This window comes from Pithys albifrons, chromosome 2 (assembly GCF_047495875.1).
Source record: "Pithys albifrons albifrons isolate INPA30051 chromosome 2, PitAlb_v1, whole genome shotgun sequence".
Taxonomy (NCBI): domain Eukaryota; kingdom Metazoa; phylum Chordata; class Aves; order Passeriformes; family Thamnophilidae; genus Pithys; species Pithys albifrons.
The window spans coordinates 41,038,673-41,064,421 of NC_092459.1; the positions used below are offsets into that span (position 1 = coordinate 41,038,673).

A 25,749-nucleotide genomic window follows, 5' to 3' on the forward strand; every position below is an offset into this window, starting at 1 on the left:
CCTGGGATGGATCCCATCTGGTCCCATAGACTTGTTAGGATCCAGCTGGCTCAGTAAGTCGGTCACTATTTCCTCCTGGAATACAGGAGGGGTATTCAGCTCCCTCTCCCTGTCCACCAGCTCCAGAGGCCAGTTGTCTTGAGGGCCACCTGTCTTACTGGTGAAAACTGAGGCAAAGTAGGTGTTAAGTACCTCAGCCTGAAGGAGTAAAAATGGAATTATGTTGGGAAAAGGTACTGGGGATGTTCTGCCACAGACTTCAGTATGACTAGGCCTTAACTCTATTTTTATTATTCCCATTACCGACTTACCTACTTGTGCCAATGAAGAATCCCTTAAGTATACTGCAGTATATAATTTATAAACCTCCTCTGGCACAGCTTGAGGGCATTTCCTCTCATCCTTTCACTTGTTACCTGGGAGAAGAGACAGACCCCCACCTGTTTACAACCTTCTTTCATGCTGTTGTACAGAGTGGTAAGTCTGAGACTTCTCTGGCTTATTGAACGTCATTCAACTGGCCTCAGGCCATCAATCCAGCTTGTCCCTCTGCAAAGCCTTCCTGTCCTCCAACAGATCAACATTTCTGCCCAACTTAGTGTTGTCTGACAACTAAGCTGTGTCAGGAAGTTATCTTCTACACATTCCAGGAACCTCCTAGACTGTTTCCTATCTGCTGTGCTGTATTTCCAGCACACACCTGGTAAGTTGAAGAGAACAAGGTCTAGAGATTGTGAGACTTCTCCCAGCAGCTTACAGAGTATTTCTGCTGCTTCTTCATTCTGGTTGGGGGGTTCCCATCAGGATATCTGCCCTGCTGACCTTCCTCCTGATTCATACCAATAGACACTCAACCCTATAGCAACCGCCATTCAATTCTGTACCTTCTAAAGCAAAGTCAGCTTTTCTACAATCTTTCTCACAGATCAACATTTGGAACTACAAACCTTAAACAGAACAAAATTTGTTTTAGAATAGATGCTAGAAAGGGACAGAAAAAAGAGCATGAAAATTTGCTGGTTTACTCACTATTCCCTAAGTTTCGTTGTGATGCATAAATACCCTTAGAAAAAAGTTATTTCAGATATGCAGTCAACCAACCCATAGACCATTTTATCTACCACTCTTAATTTGTACTGTAAATGCTATGCTAGATGACCATCCCACCATAAGATGAAAAAAACCAGTATTCCAAGTAGGTTTAGAACATTCCTCTGTGACAATTTTGTTGTTTCCCTCAGCATAAGAATATGCTTCCTAATACATTACACTAGAAAAAGAGGGGCTTTTTAATATGCTAGTTTATGAAATATAAGAACATTAACTTATAAGAGTGTAGTTTTAAAATATTTATTATAACTTTTGGAAACATCTTGACCAAAAGAACATATTTTCCAGATTTTGCATTTCAGATTTCTCTGCATTTCAGAAATGTGTAACACCTATGCTCCATTCAGAAGTGCTAAGACTAAATGAATCTTTTCACATTCTCTTCAGAAGTAAAAAATGAAGTAACTTATTTATTACAACTAAAGACAGACACAAGAACAAAACACTCCCAAAATTCTAATTCACAGGGGTTCAAAATATTTAAGAGTTTTTCAATACATTTCCCAGTAAGAGTAATTATTTCATACATACATTGAGCTTTTTACAATAAACAAGTACCTCCTCTGTGTTTTTGGGCAGAAATCAGTTGGGGAGAGACAAAGAACATTATTTTTCAAGGGATGTTAACAAGACACTGTTAACTGTAATCTTCAGACCTCAATTAATATCAAAAATGCCACATAAAATACAGAATGAAGAATTGTCCTGGAAATATTTTCTCAGAAGGAATACTGGCATATTCCTTGGAACTGGTGGTTTAGGGACTTCCTGAGCTGCAAATTACATTAAGGCTACTGTCAAGAAGTACAAGATGCATAAAACACAACCAGCTATCAGCTTTTTCTTAACCAACTAAAAGTAACAATACTTTCCTCTTCCTTCACCATTACTCCTTCTGTTCCCTTATTCAATTCAGCAATTTCACATGACTCTCTTCAAAGCAAAATATATCTTCCCAGATGCTCAAAAAGCTTCATCTATTCCCATCTTGGAGTGTCATAAAAAAACATCCATTCCAAGACTGAAAAGATCAGCAGTGTAAATTATCACTTACCTGTTTTTCAGCTTGTCCGTATTCTGATCCTTGGGGTGACAAGAAGTGACAAATATGACCATTGTTTTTTGCTTTTTCTCGAAGAGCCATAGCAGTTCGTACTGTAGCATTTCTAGCATGAACAAACACCATTACCTTTAGATAGAAAGGAAAAGGGCAAATGAGAAATAAAAAGTCTTAATCAAATATGAAAACATTTAATTACAAAATATTCCCTATGCTAATGACAAAAACTAGTTAATAAATGACATACTGATGAAAACTAATGTTGCTTAAGTGAAATTAAAGGATGATTCTGTCTACTTGTATATAATATTTTCAAAGACCTTTGAGAAGGTTGTATTTTTGAACAATTCTTTAGCCTTTAAAAAATAGGGAACAACTTTTGGCAATAAATAATTCATCTTCACAAAGTAGTGAGATTAACATTGATGTAAAGAGTTGTCTTCTCTGACACAGCATAAATGATCTGGAAAGCAAACAGTGAGGTGGTAAACACCCTGATGATATGACAGCTGAAACACAAACTGATTATAAAGAACTCCAGAAGCATATTGCATCTCAATCCAGTGGACAATCAAAGAGAAGAATGAAATGAAGCACCAACAAATGAAAAACACATATGGGGATACAATTTTTAATGTAACAGATATGATTATGGGTATTAAACCACATACTATCACTCAGTAGACACCTTAGAAACACTGGACATTTCCCTGAATGTATCAACTAAGAGCTGAGCAGTAATCACATATGGTATCTGAACCAAGACACAGCAATGAGATGTTAATTCTTATTCCTTTACCTGTGTATATGAAACAATATAAACTAACATTAAGGTTCAGTGTAAGGTACATTTAAGAGGAATCATTGCAGTATTTCCCCTGACTGGTAGAGATATGGAAAAGTGATTAAATACCGTTTATTTCCAGTGTAATAACAGTTCTGAACGTCTGTTAATCACATATTGCTAGGAAAAGTAAACACTCTATATTGGACCTCTATGCACTTGGTATTGCTCAGGGTTTGCTTAAATTCACCACACACACTTGGTCAGTCTGCTCTTCAGTCTGATCAAGTATGACAATTTCTGTGGTTTTCCAATTCACAAACGGAAAAGTTTGAGTACCTGGCTCTTGAGTAAATGGGAAACACTGTTTTGCAAGTCAATGTAATTTTAATTAAAAATGTAACCATGGAGTTACAGTTCTGTTTTACGATAGTTTCAGTTGAATTTTAAGATATGACAAATTCCTGAAATCATGGATTTAATTTAGGCAGCATCACGCTTGCACCAACTTGCAGTATAGAATTCAATTATTTTAAATGAAACACTAAGAAAGTAGCAGCATTTAGGATATAATTAAACCAGTTATAACCTTTGTTTTCATTTGTAAATTCCTAATTTAATTATAAATATATAATATACATATAAAATTATATAAAAGAAGACACAACTGTTTGGAATTGATGTAAATTATAAATTTGCAACTAAAACCAAGCAAATTATTTCAGGTACCAATACTGGAAAGCGATAAAACAAGAAACAATGTGTGCATAGCTATTTGTTGCAAGGAGCAATTACCCCTTGCCTGTTTTAACTTATGTGCTATGTTTCCACCTTTAACATAGTAACACTGTGGCTCATACAATCATTAGCTTTCATCTGACTAGAAATATTCTCAGATAAAAGTCACAGTTAGCAACATACCCACTTTCTGTAACTTAAAAAGAACATACTGGCAAAATATTTTTGAAAAAGAGAACAACAACATAACAAAAGTACAATGTACATCCCTCCTCTCTTCATGAATTATTTAAGGCTTATCTGTGTATTTACGTTTTCCACAATTTTTCCTACAGAAAGTTTGAATAAAAATACATAATTACTCCAAAAAAACAATTTTCTGTTATTAACACATCCACTGCATCTTCTTCAGAGAATTCACATTTATTATAAACTGTGTGTCAACAATTTTCACAGAAAAAATCTTCACTTTTAAAATGAATTTGACTTTATAGTTTACAAATTAGTTTCCTTTTTAAATGCAATTATATTAGCATTTGATTCTTTAGAATAGATTAAATACTAATAGATTAAAAACTAATCTTCAGAAAATGGCTAAATTCTGAAAGTTGAGAAACTGAGGAAATACAGTATTGGGCATTAAGGTGAAATAGAAATGATCCTTCTTATCCAGGTAATTTTGAAAACACTGAATTAGGAAATTTAAAAACATTTAAAATATTGATTATTTGAAGAAAAACGAAATAAAAGATTCACATATGCAGTGAAGGGTTTTATGATGTAACCACAAGATAGGTTTGGGGATTTGTTTTAGATTGTATTTTAGTCTTTTAGATACAATTTCATTTGAAATCCCTAACTGTATCCTAAATCTAAAATGGCAACTATGAGAATGGTGTTTACATAGCATTAATATTAGTTAAGTTCCAACACATTAGACTAAATTATTTTTGCATGCTTTGACATAAAATGAATACTGGTCTCCTGACTTCTAAAAATTTCTAGCCAAAGATCACGTGAAGTGTGTCTGATCAAAGTTTTTGGAGTGGGTGGGATTAACATGGCTGGAAGGACAAAGCTAAAAGATCAGCTGCAAGCTGGTGTGAAAGGAACTAAGAAACCAGATAAAGAAAATAGGAAAAAAAAATACAGACGAGTGTGTATGTATGTCCAATAGATATAACGATATATAGTTCTTTATGGCTTGTTTAAATAAGATACACAGAAAGTATCCTATTAGGAGGTAAGTTCAAACTAAAAAGCTACATTAGAAAAAGGAAAGAGAAATAAAGGCTGACTGGGAAATGAGAATAAGTTAGTCGAAGTTGAGCATAGACTACTAGTCACAGCAAAGCTGAGAGTAGAAAATAGGCCCTTAATTGAAGAATCTTTCTTTCAATTATTATGTAAATGAACAGTAACTGCAATGCTTGTAGAGAAAGTCCCTTCCTGGAACTCTAAGTAAGAGGAAAATCCCACTCAGATCCAGCCATGATCAGGCAGAGCCATTAGGAACTGATACTTTTAATTCAGCTGATGCTATGATGTCCTGGTCCTCCTAAGACAATGATAAGCAACACCAAAAAGGTAAGGATATATTATTTTGAAGACTTAGAAGAAAATTTGTTGTTATTTTTCAGGTTTCTTCTCTGCCCTTAATTCTACATTGAAAGCAGACATCATCCAGTTTCTTTTTTGAGACGAAACTGTGCTAAAAGTAGATGGATGAAGCAGTAGCATTCAATATCTTATTTTTACTAGTCATAGGGAAATATCAGAAACTCAAGTTAATATGAACTTCTACAGGAAAATAAAATCTAATATCTAACACTTTGCTATAGAATATTATAGAAACATATAAATGTAAGTATATTCTAAAACTGAACCTTGGCCACTGAATGGCTAAAATGACTACATAGCATTACTTCTGCAATACTTTCAATTAACATACTTTAAAACACATCATTCATTAATCAGTTTGTCTCAGTAAAAAAGAATCTGAACCCTTTTTCAAAGTCCGTTATTTTATTTTAAAACTAAATATTTGAAAACTTTATTAGGACAAACTTGAGAATTAATTTAATACAAAAAATAGTATGTAGCACTATGGAAGACTTAACAATGTAATTGTACCACTGGAAATACCTGCAGTCATATACCAGAGATGCTAGATAAGATACAAATGAATCCAAGAAATGCAGATATTAAAAGCACAGCTATGAGGGGTTCTAGAGAAGACCAAAATTCCTTAAGAAATAAGATCTTAAAATAAATTTAGATTACCTAGAAAAATTGAATTCTTGGCAGAAATGAAATAACATAGTCCTGGGTACTGCAAAGTGAAGAAGAAAAGGGGAGAAAAGTCAACCAACCAAACAAAAGAGAACCACTGTGCAATGCTCACAGTTTAAAGCCCACAGGAATATTACCACTGTTAACAGCAGGATCACTGAGACCATATTTAAAAACAATGAAAACATCAACTGAAATGTTTGAGAGATATTTTCACATTTTCTTCATGCTACTGAGAATGTCAAGAGTTTTCAAAAGAGAGTTGCAGCTTTTAACCTAAACCCAACAAAAATATTCCTCTCTGGTCCCTGCCTGTCATAATAAATGCTCAGAAACAACTCCGGCACCTTTAGAACCTTTGATAGTAAGAGGCACTCAGTATATATGCTTCAAGAACTGGAAGACAGATGAACTGGGACCACACAGCACTTTATGGTCTAAGTTCCCTCTCTCTCTCTATTTTCACTATTATAGTCAATAAGTTTCAATAAATTTCTTAAGTATAATCAATAAAGCACATATGCTTCCGCTTTCAGTTAGCAGAGGCTTGGTACAGAACTGATAAAACTTCATTTATGATTTCTCTAAACTTCTGTCTACATGTAAAACAATATCTGATACCATAGCAATCATTCATTCAGGATGTTAAGATGTTATTATGCAAACAATAACTAAGAAACAAGCATTGTGTAACTGTCTTCTACCTAGCATCCAATTTTCAGAAATGTACCACATTTCTTTATGAAATTTACTTCCCTCTGTCCTTAAAGTAATAATGCATATCTGAATTCATTGACTTTTTTCTATTTTATACTCACATATCAATACCTGAATACATTTGAAATGATTGCACAAATTGTTGACAAGAAAAAAAAACTTCTCAGAGAGAGATAGACAGACATCAAGTGTGATTAAAGAAAAATAGACTGCTTTATTAGCTGATTAGGGGTGCCCAGTCTTAAGGCTAATGATTATTTGTAATCTCTGGACATTACCAAATGTTTATAAAGAACCAGCTCTAGATAAAAATTAACATATAAACCTTGTTGAATGTTTTTTCCCCACGATGATGTTGGTAAGCATTTACCAAATATGTTTTAAGACAGCAATATAGTCTTAGGAGGGTTAATTTAGCCTGTCCTAACTGTGTCAGAGAATATTATATTTCAGTGGCAAAATTTCCATGCATTACATTATGCAAATAAGTTAGGAAAAGTAATTTAGAATAGAGAGAAGAGGTTCCACAGTTACAAGCTGTGTAATTAGATCTGTAATCTGCAGTTCAAAGCTAGCTGTGGTGTATATAGCCCTAGTGCTGAAAATGTCTGCTGCTGCTCTCCTGAAATTAAAGCTTTTAAATAATAAAAAATTTACAAGAAAGCAAATATTTCTAGCTAGGTTACCTCCTCAGAATTTTCTCAAAATAAAACATAACTAACCTTTTCACCAACGACTTTGTTTAAAATTCACAACAGGAACTGCTTGCATTTCCCAAGAGTTGCATATTCTGGGTTCTAATCTTTATGAAACATGTTAGCCCATCATCAAAGCAGTGAAAAGTGTGCAATTATTAAAAATACCTACAAGAACTACCAGTTTTCTGTTATCAGAGATTACTAGATGCCAGCAGGACTTCTATTTTCACTTAGAGGAGAAAGAAAAAACACAGCATGTATACATACAGTAACAATGTCTAAAATAATTACTGAAATTTTATAATCAGGTACTTGAAATACTTTGAAATGCATTTCTTCTGCCTTGCACAGTAAAGATGCTTGCACTTACTTTTGCCACTGGAAAATATGTTTTTCAAACTGATATCCTCTATGATAACATCAAAATGCTGCACCATTTTTTTCAGGGAAGCACACTGACCCTTTCAGGTGTCTTTCCACCTTGTTATTAAGTGCTGGTCACTTGAACGTTTGAGTTCAGCATCTCTGTTTTATTTAACAGCTCTCCTCAAAGACAAAAGTCCTAGGTTTTGCCACTCACTTTGCATCACACCTTTCAAAGAAATTAAGATGGAAGAATGAATTTATTTAATTCAATGTTGATATTAATTTTATAGTAAAGAAACAAGTGTCTGTATTTTAGCCTCAAGACACTGGCTTCACACAGCTAAATCCTTACAATATGTTCTTTTATGTGGTATCCAGATCTTCATCTGGATATTATTTCTACTGAAAATGAACAGTTAGGGATATAGATCAACAGATTAATCTGTCCAAACCTTTTCTCCCTTAAGGTTAACATGAAAGCTCCTCCAAGTACTTTACAAAACTCAATTCCTAATACAGTTTCAATACTTTTCCCCAAGAAGTGCTAATGGCATCTATTCATGTTAAAAATATCATCCTTTGGACACCACTAAATGGAACGATCTCCAGGACTAAGTATTAGTCACTAACATCTACACTTATTCTAAAGAATAATAAAACTGTTTATCTCTTGTGTTGAGATTTCTCCCTAACTGCCAAGATACTGTTTCAAATTGCAGTGCCCAGCATTTACAGAATGAAAAGTAAACCCCATGCAAAATATACACAAAAAATGACATGCACAATTCAGTAATAGCACTTGATAAAAAATATTGAAAAATCAGGCTGTCATGATTACCAGATCTAAATGATAGCATGGCAGTGTATAAATGTGATTTCCCCTTCCTATCACTATATCACAGGAACTCATGAAGAACTATCCGGAACTGGTAACTAAAAGAACAGCAATAAAGTATATGAAATAAGAAATTTTATAGGCTGGCCTATACTAAAGTTCATTAATTTTAATGTAGAAATCTTACTTTTACTTTAGCAGATTTTTTTTATTTGGCATATGTTGTAGTTTGGGATTATTATGTAAATTCTCTCCCCTGCCACTTAACTGCCCAGGCCAGCGGTTAACAAAAGAAGTAGTTAACTGTTGATGGCTGGGGTGGGGGCAGGTTTGTCTCTTTTGGTTTCTTTTTTTTTTTGGAATGCTCGGGAGTCTTGGCTCGGCGGGAACGGGGGAGTGGGGGCTCGAAGGAGGCAGGCTGCCCTGCTGGTTACTGCTGGGGTTTTTTTCCTGGCTGTCTTGCCGCTGCCCACCTCGGACTACTTTTCGTGCCGCGCTGCTGTTGCTACCTGCCTTGGATTTGCTGCTGGTTGCTCGTACCTTTCTGCTTCTTGGACGGGGAACACAGGGGGAAGAGACAGTCCATCTGAAAGCTCACTGCTCGTCTGTTTCGCTGGAGAGGGACTGAAACTCACTCTGCAGCCAGCCGGGCTGTGACAAGGACACTTAAGTATAACCTTTTCTCCCGGAGAAAAAAACCTGCTGGGTTTTGTTGTTGTTTTGTTTCTTTTGGTTTGGTTTTTTTTCCTCTCTTGTGGTGTTGGGGAAGTGGGTTGTACTAGTCTGTTTACATATATATATATATATATAGCAGTTATCCTTCTTGTATTAAAATTCCTTTTCTTAAATTTGATAAAGAGTGGTGTGATTATTGTGGAGGAGGCCCCTCCCCTGCTTGTGGGTAAAACATTTTGGTTTTTTCTCCTCAAACCGAGACAGCATATTAAAGTCTTTTTGCATAATAAGCAACACCACGGGAATGGAAAAGTGAACATGTTGTACCACTTACAAAGGCAATAAGAGAATTTGAATTTATTTACTAATTATTTTAATTAATGTTAGTACATCTTGTATTTAAAAGAAATACTGATATAATTTGTATGTGTACTAAGATCTTCTTTTACACTATAGAAAACTAAAGGATTACTAAGCTGCCTACAAACTAGTCCTAATGAGACATTTTATAAATCCTTCCTTTTCTATAAAAAATGCCTCACAAGTTAAAAACAGATTGCATTTACTCATCACATACAATTAAACAATGTGCATTAAAATACAGATGTTTTCATTCAAATCTGAGGAGTCAAAAATGAAAAAAAAGAATTTCAGCCACAGTCATGATTAAAACATCTGCACATTCAAGAGAAATATTCAGGAAAATGTGCTGAAGAACAATGCTATACAATAGCATACAGTATTTTAATGGCAAACACTAACTAATAACAAATATATAATGTTGCATCAGCTAATCATAACAGTAAAGTTTTGAACTCTTGATAGATTACCATTAATTGCCCTCTAAATATTAATTTTTCACTCAAGTGAATTAATTCTGATCATCCTTGTTTAAACAAAATCTAGGATTTTTAAAAAACCTCTACATAATCTAATTAAAAAAATCTATTTATCAAACTATATTTCTATTTAGATATACCAGGTTTCAAGGGGTAACACCACCATTTTGCAAATATTTTTTTTATCATAGTGGGCACTTGCTCATTTATCTGCAATAATACTACTTTTTAAACATGTGCCCTTAATCTCATTTTTTAATTTCTTTTAATGTGAAAATGTATATTAATATGTGACTACCCTAATAAACATTATATTGTACAGGCTCATCTAATTTTTTTATTGCCCATGAATCACAGAATCCTAAGAGTTGGAAGCAACCACTGGGATCTTCAAAGTCCTACTCATGGGCCTGCACAGGACACGCACAAGAATCATACCATGTGTCTGAGAGCATTGTCCAAGCGCTTCTTGAACTCTGTCAGGCTTGGTGCTGTGACCACTTCCCTGGGGAGCCTGTTCCATGCCCAACCACCCTCTGGGTGAAGAACCTCTTTCTAATATCCAGCCTAAACCCCACTTGACACAACTCCAGGCCATTCATGAAACTCTATGTCAAGAGTTATGGTAAGGACATCATATTGGAACTACTTTATTTTCTTCCTATAAGCCCTTCCTTCATTTTGCCTTGTGTGTTCTAAATCCATCCATAAAAAAAGGCTCTATCACACACATTTTGAAATACTATTGTCTTTCTTATTCTTAATTTTCATTTCTCTTACAGTAAGGGTAAGACTAAGGATAAGTCTTTGCTCTGAGCTTTCCCATTTCTCTCAAGGACTCTAAGGTTCCTGTAGGGAAATCTTACTAGCAAGAACAAGTCAAAGAGTACATTCAATAGCTCAATGTTATGCATGTTCTATGTCATGAGGTTTTCTACCCAATTCAGCAAAGAGCCAGGTCTACCTCCAGACAGGGTTTGGCTTTAATAATCCTACTTCTGCATCCTTGGACTGTGCTTTTATATTACTCCTGAATTTTCTGTCCGTGCTTTACCCTCCTGTATGCTTCCTTTTAATGTTTGAGTTTTGAGAGGAGTTTCTTTCTCATTCAGACTGACTTTGGGAAATTTTGCTTGATTTCCTGCAGATCAAGATGAATCTTTCTGGAGCTTGGTAGATCTGATCCCTGAAAATCCCCCAGCTCTCCTTGACTACCTGTCACAGGATTCTTCCAAGGAGATTTCTGAAAAGGCCTGTGTGCTCTCCTGCAGCACAGGACAGTGAAGCTTTTTGCCTTGTTTCCTCCATCAGAATCTTGAACTCCACCATCTCATGGTCACTGCAGCCAAAACATCTCCCAGCATTCAGATCCCCAACCTGTCCTTCCCTTTTTGCAAGTACAAAGCCCAGCACAGCATCAACCTTCATTAGCTTCAATAATCTGTGCTGGGAAGTTGTCATCAATGCACTCTGGGAACAACCTGGATTGATTCCTTTTGCCCTGCTGTGTCTCCCATAGATACTGGGATGGTAAAGTCCCCCAGGAAGACCACAGACTAAAACATGAAGCTTCTTCCACTTGTTTGAAAGAGTCCTCATTTACTTTATTCCTGCTTAGGGTCTCTGTAGCAAAATCCCACAACAATGTTGCTCATGTCTGTCTGTTGGCTCTAATCCTCCTCCTAAACTCTCAGTTGGCTCATTATCCATCTCCAGGCAGAGGTCCAGGCATGCCTGCTGTACTCTTATAGGCAAACAAGTTTCTCGCCACCCTAACCTTGACCCAACTCAAGATTGTTTCTACTCATTGCAGCACTCAGTCATGTGAGGCATCACATCTCTGATCTCAACATGATATTAGCTCAGCATGCAGATCCCTAATTTCTCGCTTTTGTTCCATACGCTACCTGTAGCAGTGCACAGGTATTTCAGAAAGGTGCTCAGTTACGCTCATGTAAAATGCAACATTGTGTTCTCTGCCACTACTGCAACTGGAAGATACAGGGGTTTGGTGCCATTTCCATGCAAAGCTATACATAGAACAGCTATGGACCCATAAGTCTGACATTGAGCCTATAGCACTAAAATAGGAGACTCTGTTGACATCAAACTTTTACACTGAAGAACATTCAGTGTGTATGCACCAGCACTAATGGGAGGATGTTTGTGAGTAAAAAGTACTTGCCCATATGAAACATCATGACTCTGCCTTTATATCTTTATACAATAATTATACATATTTTCTACTAATGTGGAAATGGTTTGTCTGATTCAATGCACAGAAGTAAGTTTTAAATAATTAACTACTTTTAAAAATCCAAGCCCTTGTGTTTACAATATTCTCTTACTATATTTTGATTTACAATATAAACACTGTTTTGGAATCAATGCTTAAATATGGATTTTGAACACTAAAGAAAATCTGTTCAGAACAATATAATAGAATCTATGCTACCTTCAATTTGTAGCATTAGCCAATTATATTACAAATTGCAAAGGAAAAATGAACAGAGTGAAAATTAAAGCAGAGGACAAATTATAAAATAAGACAAACAAACAATACTTTACTGACTCCTATAGGTAGTAGAAATTATTCTGAATTTTAATTGACAGGCGAGAATAGAAATAGCAATAACTATTCTTGTATGGAAAATTAAGCAAGAATAGCTAGCTATTACTATGCAAATATATGTCATTAGGCAGTTAACAATTGCATTTTTGCAGATGCCAATGGACCTGAACAACAATTATTATTCAAAATTATAAGCAGCTTTTCACTGCATTTTTTTAAAGAAAAACAAGATCATGCAATAATTTACTTCAAACATTTCCCTTTGTCCAGTTTCATACAATGTGTTTCTACATTATAATAAATCATATTTTTAATAAATATCCCTCCATTATAAGAGTTGTCATGTCTACTGTGTCTCATGTTTTCAATCTGCTTATACTTACATGCATACCAGTCATAATGTGCAAAAATAACCCAGGAATCAGTAGTGATAAGCAGATCCTACTCAGCTTTCCTAAGAGAAAGGACCATAAAGGACACTGGAGAAGATCTTTATATCTGTTCCCATTTCTTTTATTTAAATGAAAAAGAAAAAGATTAAGAAAATTGCCATGTCAATCTCTCTGTCTTCTGGTTTTGTAAGATCCAGTCACATAAACTTATTAAACAATTAAAGAGCCCAATAATCATATGTTCTAGTTTATTTCTTATCAGAACTAATTTAAAAACACACCATTATCCAGTTTTACTCCTAATCAACAGGTTTTCTACATCATGAGAAAAGTGAAGAACTGTTTTCAAGTATAAGTAATGTTTTTAATCTGAAACTCAATAAAGTTACGAAGAATTTAAATGATGCAATAGCTTGCTAATGGTAATAAACTGTAATAGAACAAAGAGTATCTCCCTTGTAAACCCACACTTTGTACACCTAGTCCTTCTCAAAATATCTTAGCCTAAGTAAGAATATAAAAAATAGTTCATGACTAAAATGCATACAAATATACATATGTAATATATTCTGGAATCATCCTTTCAGTAGCCATAAAGAAAACTATCAACACCACAGCACTACACATGTGAGAAACTTGAGAGTCTAGTAAGTGATTAGAAGTATAAAGTCAAAGGGAATTTCCTAATGCATTTTTGTGAAAATTTATTTCCCATCATCATGGATTCCTCAAAATACCTGATTTTCTACAGCATCCTATATTACATGGCAATTTCAAATTAAAACCCACTAATGACATTACTATTGGATTCTCTGGTGACATCGGATAGGCATAAGGTCTTGGTGGACAGTAGCTGCCTTGTTGAATAATTTACAGATGTTTTGACAATAATCAGGTAGTTTATTAGTTGATACTATATATTTTGTTAAATTAAGCAAACAGATCAATTTCTTTCAGGGCGACAGGGCAAGAATTTTCAAAAGCTTTGAGTCACTGCCAATGCTCAACATGTCTTTTGGAGAATAATTTAACCTTATCATTGAATTCTCACTGGAAAACAATATGGAGCTAACAGGAATACACAGACTTAGTTTCCCACAATCTTCTAAATTGCTAATGGTTTGCAGTGTCATGTTTGAAAAACAGCTTTTAACATAGAGCTAGTAAAACTCATTGCATATGGCTGCAAGACTGGTCAAGCTGCCTTTACCAGACTTGCAAGCCTTACCTCTGTAACCTAACATTTAAATCACCCAAAAAAGGTCAACTGGCTCAAGATGAAACCATCTATTACTTCATTTAAACATAATTTTAGGCTATGAGATGCTACTCATCTGGAATTAAATTTGATTTTTTTTGTTGTTGTTTTAATGAATCAATGCAAATTCATAATATCAGAAGAAGAATAATAGAATTATTCTTAAAATATAGTAGCACTTACTACCTGAAACACTTGAATTACCAATGCTAACAACACTGTGAAGCTGTGCAAGACTACAGACATCAACTGAACACCTCATGCATTCTTAATTAATGGCAAGATATTAAATTGGTGCCTCTGGTCTACATAAATTCATTGTGAACACCTGAGTACAAATACACAAACTACTATATAAATGCAAGCATATACGCAACAATTACCATAAAGCATAGAAACATTGCACACATTTAGAAGGCAACTTAATTGAAGAATTATGGGTTTTTATATAACTAACTTGTTATGGCATCCATTGCCAGCAATTTCCTCAGCTGTTCATAAACGCAGCTGACAAGGCAAATGTTTAAAGCCAAACAGATTTTATCAGAAAATATAGAGGAAAATATTACATACATATCATTTGACAATAACATGAAATATCTGCTACAAAACACCTTTTGAAGTGTATCTTCTACAAACACATCAATATAGTATTTTTAAATAAAGATACAAAATTTCATTTATACAGGCATAAGATCATATAAACTGTTATATCCTTAACATTGCAAAAGGCAGTTATTATGGAAATGAAGTTAATAAATAAATCACAAAGATGCAGAATATAAAAGTAATGCACCATCACTGCATTAGTTTCTGATTTTGTTAAGGAAACCATGCATACAAATGGGTTTTATTTCTGCAAAAACTGCAAAAGAAAACTATTCAAAAACTCAATTCTTCACTTAATCAGTTGACAGAGAAATAACATTCAAAATCATCAGTCATAAATCAGGTATCCTGCCAGACCACTTTACCTTCTGTATTTGTGTATTTTTATTCATGCATATGTGCATATATAAATATATAAACAATATATACACATATATATGCAGGTAAGCTACACCACATGATGGAGAAGCAATCTGTACAGATATAAAGATAGAAAAACTGAGGCTGAAATAAGGTTTTTTACCTCTAAAATGAATATCTAGAAAAAAAACCAAACGCAACAATCTTGATGAAGAATACATTTTAACAAATCCTGTAACTTTTCAGACTTATTTGTCTACATATACCCTGTTTCACCCAGGAAAAAATACTAGGACAAGCTTAATTCTCAAGGTATTAAGTTCCAGAGAGATCTCTGAAGAAAATACTGGTTTATTAAATCTTATCTCATGACACGGCTATAAAAGCATTGTCAACAGTTCCAGTAACTAAGCTTATTAAACTTTTATCTTCACATGGCTTCTGCAACCAAATAACAGCTGGAAAACTGATAATAAAGAAATTTAATCCATCATTTTTACAGATGAAATTAATACCTGTCAAATTTACTTCTGACAATCTAATATAATAGATTTAAATTAGCTATTCTGTTTCTTTTTAAAAGATAGTATAAGAAAAACAAGATGACACTTAGCACTGCAAAGTTCAAGTCAATTATTTTACGGAGAGAACAATTACAGCTGAAGTCAATGCTTTATGTGCAATATGCATTGCAGAACCAGTTTTGACTACATAAGTTCAAGTGCAATTTGTTTCTGAACTCTGACATAAAAAATCCTGATTGGAAAGACTAAAGTATCAAAAATCTATGCAAGGTGATACTCGGAAATTATTCCAAAATTAAAAAAAAATATATATCACACCTCAATATTATTTCTAGTGAACTAAATGCAAACCAGTGGTATAGAACATTTTAATTAAGAACATAAATTCTAATTAATAAAGCCATCTTGATCTTTAGGAAGCTGCATAGTAACCACTCAATGCATGGACTAATTAAATTTTTTTCAAGTATACATGGCTGTATTCTGCACATTAATTTCATTTTAATAAGATAAAAGGTAAAGCTTGTCACAGGTATAACAGATGCAGCTGAGACAATACTGCAAGAGCAAAAGCAGATGACACAAGCCAACCAAACCTAAGAAACTAGCTCAAATCAGAAGAGCAAAAGCTCAGAAACCAAGGTACTTGAAAAAGCACTTACAAAGTTAAGAGAATTGAATTGAAATAAGCACAAAATGGCCAGTTCAAAATCATCCCTCAGTGCATCAATGAGAACAGATAGTTTGTATAAGGCTGTTCATTGTTTTAAGTATTTTTTTCTACATTTTTAGACCCAGTAGTAAGATTTCTGGCATGTTAATGGAAAAAAAGGTTGTAGTACCTCCATTGGCTTACAGTTACTAAAAACTGCTCCTCTCAAGGTAAGCAGAACTGTTGCTAATTTTATGATTATTACTCCTGCATTCCCTTTTTGATGTTGTGGTGAGGCTTTCAGTTCTATTTAGCATTTCAAATCACCAAAATCTCTGCAGCAGACAACTTGGCATCTTTGGCCAACAGAAAAGCTTTTCCTTGCCTAATGAAACCACTTCTTGTAAAGCCATGATGCATTTGTGTACTGACACCTTGAGCCTCAATGCCTGCACAAACAGCAAGGGCAATGAGAACCACAGAAAGACGTCAAAACCTTCATGGAACAGTCAGTTTTTGCTGTGAACTGAAAATACCAAGCTCAGTGAGAAAATGAACTTGCATGGAGTTTCACTGAGTACCAGAACTAGTAAAAGAAAAGTTAAAACAGATAATAGCATGTCAGACTTACAGAGAAAACTCTCAAAAGCAGTGGGAAAACAGGTATTCATTGTTTTAAAAAGGAGGTTTCAGAAGACAGGAGAATGCCAAAGGCACTCCAAGCTGAAAACAGTAATAGACAAAATGGTAAAGGACCAAAGTAGATTGAGTAAGGAACCAGGACTGAAACTTAGATATCTGTGACTGAAGATGAGCAACAGAGTATTGAAGGTCAGAAAAAAAACCCAACCCTTACAGAAAAATAAGGTGTAGACAGCAAAGAGAGCAGATCCACTTGAAACAACACCAAGGGCAAAGAAAAAAACAGGACTTCTGAAGCCTTAAGTAATATGAAAGAGAATCTGCTATGAGCAAAAAAATAATAAGAAAATGCTGTAAAAAAAGATTTGAGAAGTCTGGGGAATGTGGCAAAAAAAAGTTTTATGGGTGCAGTTTGAGGAAGTGCCTCCTCCAAGGAGTTCAGCAACAACTTGTCTAATTTACAATACAAGAAATTTACTTTTTTTTACTCAAGAGAATCTTCAGACAAAAAAAAATAGAAGAAAACACAGCAAACAGTATGGTTGGTTCCAACAAACTCATAAGAGCAAAAGTATTTAAGAGGTGATGGGGACAATGGGAGAAACCTAAGATCACCTCCTGGTAACCAAGCCAATGAGCAAGAAAAGGGTCGGTAACAGGAGATGTCACGGATGTGAACCTATGTGACAGTGGGAAAAACAGTTAACTCCCCAAGACACCAACTTAAGCAACCAAATCTTGACAAAGAGAGCAACAGCTCCACATTTTTTAGATAAAGAAATTTAACATAAAATTTATGCATGATACATTTCAGAGGAAAAAACCCAAAAGTTAAAAATACTGTTATGTCTCAAAACTTCTAAAAACACAGCTGTTTCTCAAATCATACCATGACAAAGGTGTCTTCCCCCTTATAAATAAGATAAAGACAGTATGATACTCATGGTCCTAAATTGGCTAATAATGCAATGTTTCAATTTATCATAAAGATTATGATGATAAGTTCAGTCTTCAGTCACTGTCTGCTGATCTCATGAAGTTCTCTACAAGGTGTCTCAGAAATGTGTTACATGCACCCCAGAACTTGTTGCCATTAGATGCCCTTCTCATGGGACTGTAAATTGTGGTTTTTTTCAGCTTTGTAGCTGAATTAATGCTACTACTCGTTCACTAATGGTGACTGTCTGACAAAAGACAGCTGTAGTAAGAGGGAATGATAATTTTAAGCCACTTAGCTTTCACCTAGTCTTCAAGTGAACAGTATCCTCCAAAATCACTGCTGGAAAAAATATTCTACCTGCAACCGAGCACAAAGTCATGTTCTCTGACAAATATCATGCAATTTTTTCTTTTTTCATGGAAAGAATCTTCGAGAGGTAGAAATAAAAAAAGTGCTAACCATTCCAAGAAGCTCTAGTTTCTTTTCAGCTAATATCATAACATAGCAAATTCAAAGTACAATATGCAAATAAATAATCACCAGCTAATATCAAGGATAGTCATGGAAGGACAGTCCCAGGAAAGCAGACTGAGCAACACTAGAGGTTCTCACTGAGAGAAGTCTTAAGAGGTAGAATCTGCCAGAGAAACCTTGTAATGGAGTTTGACATTATTAGCGAGCCTACGAAATGAGCACACTGATTTAAAAAGCACGTGGAGACCTTTGGGACATTTTGTGATCTTACTTCTTCAGACATGATAAGAAGTTTCCAGAACAAAAACTCTAGAAAACTCAGTAGGGCAAACCATCTATCAAGTTTGTTCAAGTTAAACAAGAGGAGAATTGTGCTATAAGACAAATGTTATTGTTTCAGTTGCATTTGGTAACTCAAAGTGAAGCCTACAAATGAGATATCTCATTAGTTTGAGCAGATGGATCAAAATTAAAGACTGAATCACCAACTCTTAATTTCCCAGTAGCAGGGAAGAGCTTGAAGTCTTGCAGAGGATGAATGTTGAAAAATCAACATAAAAAGCTTCTCTCCATCTGTCAAAACACATGCCTGTAGAACGCAACTAACTCCTACCAGCCTTAGCCTTAAAAACTGAAAACACATGTATATCTAATAAAAACACGGGAACATATAACTGCAGTCAAGCCTCACACTGTAACCTATCCTATGACAGTGACGCATCAGCATGGGTTCTATAAGAGTAAGTTATTTGGTTCTGGCACAGTAGAATTCTTTGAGAATGAGTTAAAACAACAGTCGATAAACAAACAATGTTGAATTTAATTCATTAAGACATTCCAAAGACTCTGGTCAACAATTTAAAAAGAAATAACATTGTGAAAGTTTGACAGCCACAGGAAGGTTGTCATTAACTCAAGTAACTTTAGAAGAGGGAAAGTGTTTTTCACTGATTCTGGTATTTCTTTCTTGCACTTGAGAATAAAACAGAATAGAGAGGCTCCTGGCTCTCTGTCAGGCATTGCTGCCTGAATAGATGCAAAATCTCAACCATGTCCTGAATGTCATATACAATAGCTATGAAAATTTCTCTTAAGTATTGGAGGTGGAAAGAGGCAGGAAGAAGAGAAGATATGAATGTATCTTTCTAAGAAGTATGTTTAGGAACAACCATACCTTTGTTAAAAAGATAACAAACTTTGCTCACATAAAATGTAAATAAACATAAGCTCTATGGATCACATGAGCTAAAAGACTCAATAGAGCATGATGATAACAGCCTATGGTAAGCATGGACACAAGGTAATAGATTGCTAGAAACTTCAAAAATCAGAAGGTGATAACTTTAGAAGATCAAAGGGTATTTTCAAAATTGTTAAAAGACACAAAAGAAAACTTTCCTAGCATAATATTCATCATATTCAATCATAATACTAATTTTCCACAACCAAGTAGGCAACTCAATGTAGATATAACTATATGACGTTTTTCTTTTTTTTTCTTTTTTTTTCTTTTTTTTTAACATCTGCAGTTTGTTTAATGATAGACAGATCATTTGGCATAGCACATCCATTTAAAAAAACTCTCTAATTTTTAAGGTGGTACAATACTAGACAGTACAATTAACTGTATTACATAATGAGCTGAAATGCTTGATTCTGCATTTCAAAGCCTGTATACCAGTATTAGTATACCATTCATTTCAAGTTTTGAATTTTTCTTTCATAAGTATCAAGACCAATATGTATCACACACTCTGAGAAAAAGTTCAGTGTAATTGGTTGATATTTAGATGTGTACTTAAGATAGTAGCAGCAACATAGCAGAATAAACATTTTCAACCAAAAACATTCACAATAATTTCAATCAATTAACTAAAGTTCTGAAATCAAATCAATGCTTATATAGCAAGGAAAACCACACTTTGGCTTTGTCCATACAATTTCCAGAAATTGAAATCAGCAACAGTATCTGCTGCTGAAACTGTAATATTTTTTAGACTATCATTTTTCGCCTGACCTCCTAAAGCTGTAGCTTAAAACAAAACATTAATGTGTTCATCTGCCAGTACAATAACAAAAACTATAATTAAACAACTTAGTGTGTTTGAATTGTTTCAAATAATATTATACATGTTTGACGTTGTTTTTTTCCTTAGTATGAAGAAAAGAGGGGAAGAAAATGCAATAAACACCTTGTAAGAGCATATGACTTCCTGCCGTAAATCCAAGATAAATTACTTAGACACTACTAATTTAAAGAATCTGCTACTTGCACTGCAGCAAGTGAAAATGCACAAAAACGTAAGAAGAAATGAAAAATAAGAAATTAAATGTACTTCAGTGTTAGGAATTTGGTAATGTATGTATGTAATTTGACAATGAGGAGAAAGCAGTTTCTGTGGTACTGCTAACAAATTTCATCAACAGTCTTCACTCAGGAAAATAACAGCATTTCCATATGTCATCTTCATGAAAGTTTTCTGAATGTAACAACAGTAACTGATAACAACAAGAGAAGTGGAATAATGGTGTTAAAGCAGGGAAGGGGGTCAGGAGGACTAAGAAGCTGTTGCTGAAGAATTTCCCATTCCCCCACCAGGTCATAAACCAACTGTTCATCTTTCAAAAAATACAATGAATATTTTGTGAAAAGGGAAGAACATGCAGTTCTTAGTTTGACTGTATGGGACAGTTTCTGTCTTTTATATATAGGTTATTCAGTGAAAAGACTCTTCAAGCATCATACTGCGCTAGAATTTGTTGCTGCTTTGAATAGGTACCACACCTGTTTTATGTGCAAAGTTCTACCAAAACCAAGATGTTAGGTGGCAGTGATTCTGGACAACAATAATAATAGAATGATAAACTATTCAGGCAAATGAGTTAGGCCCACAGTCCTAGCAGAGGGGAACATGGGACTTGAAAATTCACTGCAGAAACCTGTATTGTAAAACAAAATAAAGGATCACTCCCCTTAAAAAGAAAACAAAACACAAACCCCAGGATATTTCAAATGACTGATACTGAGCCCTTATACACTATGTCTTGAACAATAAATAATTCTCATATTTTGTCTCTAACTGGGGAGACTAAGATTTGAAAGATATGGGAAACGCTAAGAATAATAATTAGGTGCTGTATTTTTAAATTTTTTAATCTTTAAATGTACCTTAGGGTAAGATCTTGTAATTTTAAAAAAAGTGACATGCATATATATTATTTACTTTAAAGATACATAAAGTAACAGGAATTTTGACCTCTCTTAGAAGCTAACAGTATTTAATTAGATTTTCTTGCATGCTGTTTCTATGAAGTGTTCTCAAGGTTAGAGATTACCTCTGAAGCGACATATTTTAAAAAAAATAATTCTTAATACATCGCTATGATGATCAAAACTAACTTCTTTATATATGTTCTGAATGGAAACTAAAACAAAAAATAAATACCTGGTGTCCAGCCATGATTTGCTTCAGAACATTTTCATAACATACTTCATCCATATGATTCAGCTGCTGCACCTGAAAAACAAACAACGGAGTCCATATTAAAACATTTAAGTATTTTCCACTACATATCAAGCAATTCACAGTGATCCATAAAATATAAATTTGATTATGCAATTAAACTTACAATATATTGATTCCTATTCCTAAATATAGCATTTTGTTATTCTTAAATTAAAAACTAGAGCAGAAAATCAGCAGACAAAATACGAGTAAGGATAGTTAATAGAAAATTTATTATGTGACTTTGCTGGTGTTTTTTAATGACTAAAGAGAAGTTCCTTAATCTATCTGTTTCATATTAAGGAATCTTGCTTCTACAAGATATTGAGGAAGTATCCATTTAATATATCTTATCTAGCATTAAGGCCTTCTATTTGGGATATAAAAACAGTTTTCTACATTGTGTGTGTGTGTATACATATATATATGTAATATATGTATATATATATATGTGTGTGTGTGTGTGTGTGTGTGTGTGTGTGTGTGTGTTTATATATTTATATTTCCCTTCAGGAAATTACCGGTAGTCAGGTTTTTTGCCATAGAAAACAGAAATTTCATCATAGCTGGGTTATGCACAGAGAACAGTGGGAGTACCATGTAGAGAGTATAGAGTTATGAATAAATAAAATGTTTAAGGAAGATTCTGGCTGAAAAAAAATATTCTTCAACATATTCTAAGATTTTTTTTCTATTTCTTTAATGCATTACAATATAAATAGCACATATCTATTTGAAAGCACCTCCATATCAAAATAAATAAAGTCAAAAATCAGAGCAACCACTCTGTTCTTTATTTGTGCATTTGTGTCTTATAACCAAATTGTTTTGGAATGAAGAAATATTTTACAGGAGCAAGGTATGCAAAAATTTGAAAATGGAAATTTAGTACTTGGAACTATCTAGAATAGCTGCAACTTGAAAATCACAGCTTTAAAACAGCTTTAGAGGAAAGAAGAGAACATTCATATTTGAAACTGCACGAGTATAGTAATAAGAAGATGAAAAAATATGGACATGTGTGCAAGGGACAAGCAGCCAGTCTAATTATTCTGAAAATGAGAAGTTTCAAATAACAGCAAGTGAAAATCATTAAGGAGAAAAAATACATGAGCAGTACATAAATACATATGGACATATACATACACATACACATATATAAAAACATAACTTTATATATACTTTGCATTTATACTTGAAGAGAAAAAACATAAACATGCATGAAGAAAAACAAATGATATTAAAGAAAAATATCTGGCATTAACAGACCTCAGGTGAAGAAGCCAAACTTTAGTCTTGGTCCCATATACTCTAAGAATTTGAAGCCAGAGAGCTTTAAGAGCTTTCCCAACAAACTTCTATGTGTAATGAATACAGCAGGCTGTCCTTGCCTTTGAAAGCTTGCCTACAATTTGCACATGATTCTATCAATTGCTAATAAGCTTCAAATTTTGGGGGAGTTTTCTTGGATGCAGGATTTCAGATAACTGTGCTAAAGCATCTCCCTAAAGTAACTAACAACATTCTATATCTTTGCAACTCATTAATGGGGATATAGACAGGGCCCTGACTGCACTTGCTGCACTTGATGTCCTGCAATAACTGCTTTTGATCTTGTGATTTCTTACATCTCCTTTCTTCTCTCATATAGTCCAGAAGCATAATGATATTGGCAATAATTTGGAAACTCATTATGCTGAATATCCTTTTTCAAAGAGGCTTAATACTTTTCCTTTTTGCTTGCTATAAAGTGTATTATTTTGACTGCAAAATATATGTTACTCTGAAATTTGTAATGACAGTCTTCTGCAAAGCAAGAACAACTCGTGTCAGATAGTTTGCCAGGTATTCACATTTCAGAATAACTACTACCTCTTAATATTTTCTCATCTCCTTATATATTTCTTTGATTTTTAAATCACAAATGCAGTCTAAAGGCAGTATGAAGGAGTATTTTCTTTTTTTCTACCATACAGTGGAAATAAACTAAATATTGAAATCAAGTAGTAGTGAAAAATTAATGAAAAACAACAGTAAATAACAGTGATGGTACTTAAAACAATTAATGAAGGTTAAAATATGCAAATCATGGTAAGCACCATATGGTAAATTATTCTTCTGTGTATAGGTTTGAAAACCTCCCTACAGTTGTAAAATAAGCTCCTTTCCTGCACTGCAGATGGAATGACTACCTAAATAATCTAGTAAGAAATCAATAGCCACTTTTACAAAATGAAAAAAATATGCTATGATTGATTAAGCTATGGAATTAGATTTTCATTGAGAATGTTTTGATTTTCTAAATGTTAGGCTATATAAGCTTTAATTATCAGCTAGTTTGTATAAATTCCTGCATTTAAAGAACTATAATTTACATGTCAGGTGGCACTGTACTTATGATTTTTAATAAGAATATTATACCTGACCATTTTCTTAATGCTTCCCAAAATGAGCAAGAGCACAAAGAGTAAAGAAGCTTATTTAGAAGCTACTCTAAATATGGTTTCTATCAAATATGTACATAAGATAAGTAATGGCTTGGCATGCTAAGGTTTTTGTCAGTAACTTATATCCAATTTGTATTGATGCACATTATTATATATACACAGATTAAAATTAGTATTTTTCTTATAACATTTTTCATGCATCCTTATAGCCAAACAGGAAGCATCACTGTTTCTAGCAAAATGGAAAACTAAAATGAGAGAGGCAGCTGCTACAGTGCCTCTGCAGTTGAGGATGTTGATTTCTTCTTCATCAAGCAAAATTTAGTAGTAAAGCAGAGGCAATGCAAGGGTAGATACCATTGTATCCAACTGCAACCAGACCTACTTATAAGTATTGCAAACTGAGGAAGTAAGATTCTCAAGGTACCTTTCAATGATGTATATTTTTATAGAAAAGAAACTATGCTTCATGAAACACCTGTAGCATAATAAATCAGTATGCCCTACACCCCTACACATACATACAAGAAGCATGATCAAAATAGTGTCCCTTTTTTTGGCATTCACAATTCCTTACCTTATTGGTTGTCTTAATTCCTATAAAGGTTTGCCCCAGAGGTACAGGTCGGAAACGGCCATCAAAGTAGAATAGTCCAATGCAGGGATTGACGTGTAGAAACGTAGCAACATCAAGGTAATTGGGTAATGTAGCTGAAAGGCCCAAAATCCTAATCATGCTTTGTGTAGATTCAACCTATTAAAAGAACAGAAAACCTGAAAATTACTCAAGTGTTGCAAGCCAAGCAATCAAGAACAGAGTTTTAAAACATCCCTCATAAAACAGTGATGTGAAAGAACCAGTTAATACTCTCTACAAAAGATGAACAATAGGTGTTGGGGATTACCCTGTATTGAAGAAACCAGAGAATTCTGCAATTTCATCAAATCTTGCTTATTCATCTTTCTGTTTTATTGTACTTTTGCCCTCCAAAAGGTTAGCTGTCATTAACTGACATGGAGGAACAATAGCAGAAAACTGGCTTTGTTAAGAAGGCATAGTCCAATTTATAGGCAACATTGGAATACATGATTTGGTATCTTTTCTTCCTTAGACCAAATCACACCATGATTCTGAAAAGAAAGAATGTACTTCATGTCATTCTTCCTTTTCGGATTTTTGCTTTCACAACTCTCATAGACAATCCATTTTTTAATTCCAAGTGTTTGATTTATATGCCTTCCCATTTGATAAGGGAAAG

At 34.1% G+C, this 25,749-nt stretch overlaps 1 protein-coding gene across 2 annotated transcripts in view; it reads right to left on the reverse strand.

Moving 5' to 3' along the window:
• Positions 1-25,749, reverse strand: part of ASCC3 (activating signal cointegrator 1 complex subunit 3) — a 266,328-nt gene that overhangs the window by 127,212 nt on the left and 113,367 nt on the right. For both annotated transcript variants that reach the window (XM_071548808.1, XM_071548809.1), the window contains 3 exons: positions 25,068-25,244; positions 21,984-22,055; positions 2,165-2,299 (listed from right to left, as the gene is read on the reverse strand). In XM_071548808.1, the coding sequence (XP_071404909.1) occupies positions 2,165-2,299; positions 21,984-22,055; positions 25,068-25,244 (384 nt within the window). The remainder of the gene's footprint in view (positions 1-2,164; positions 2,300-21,983; positions 22,056-25,067; positions 25,245-25,749) is intronic.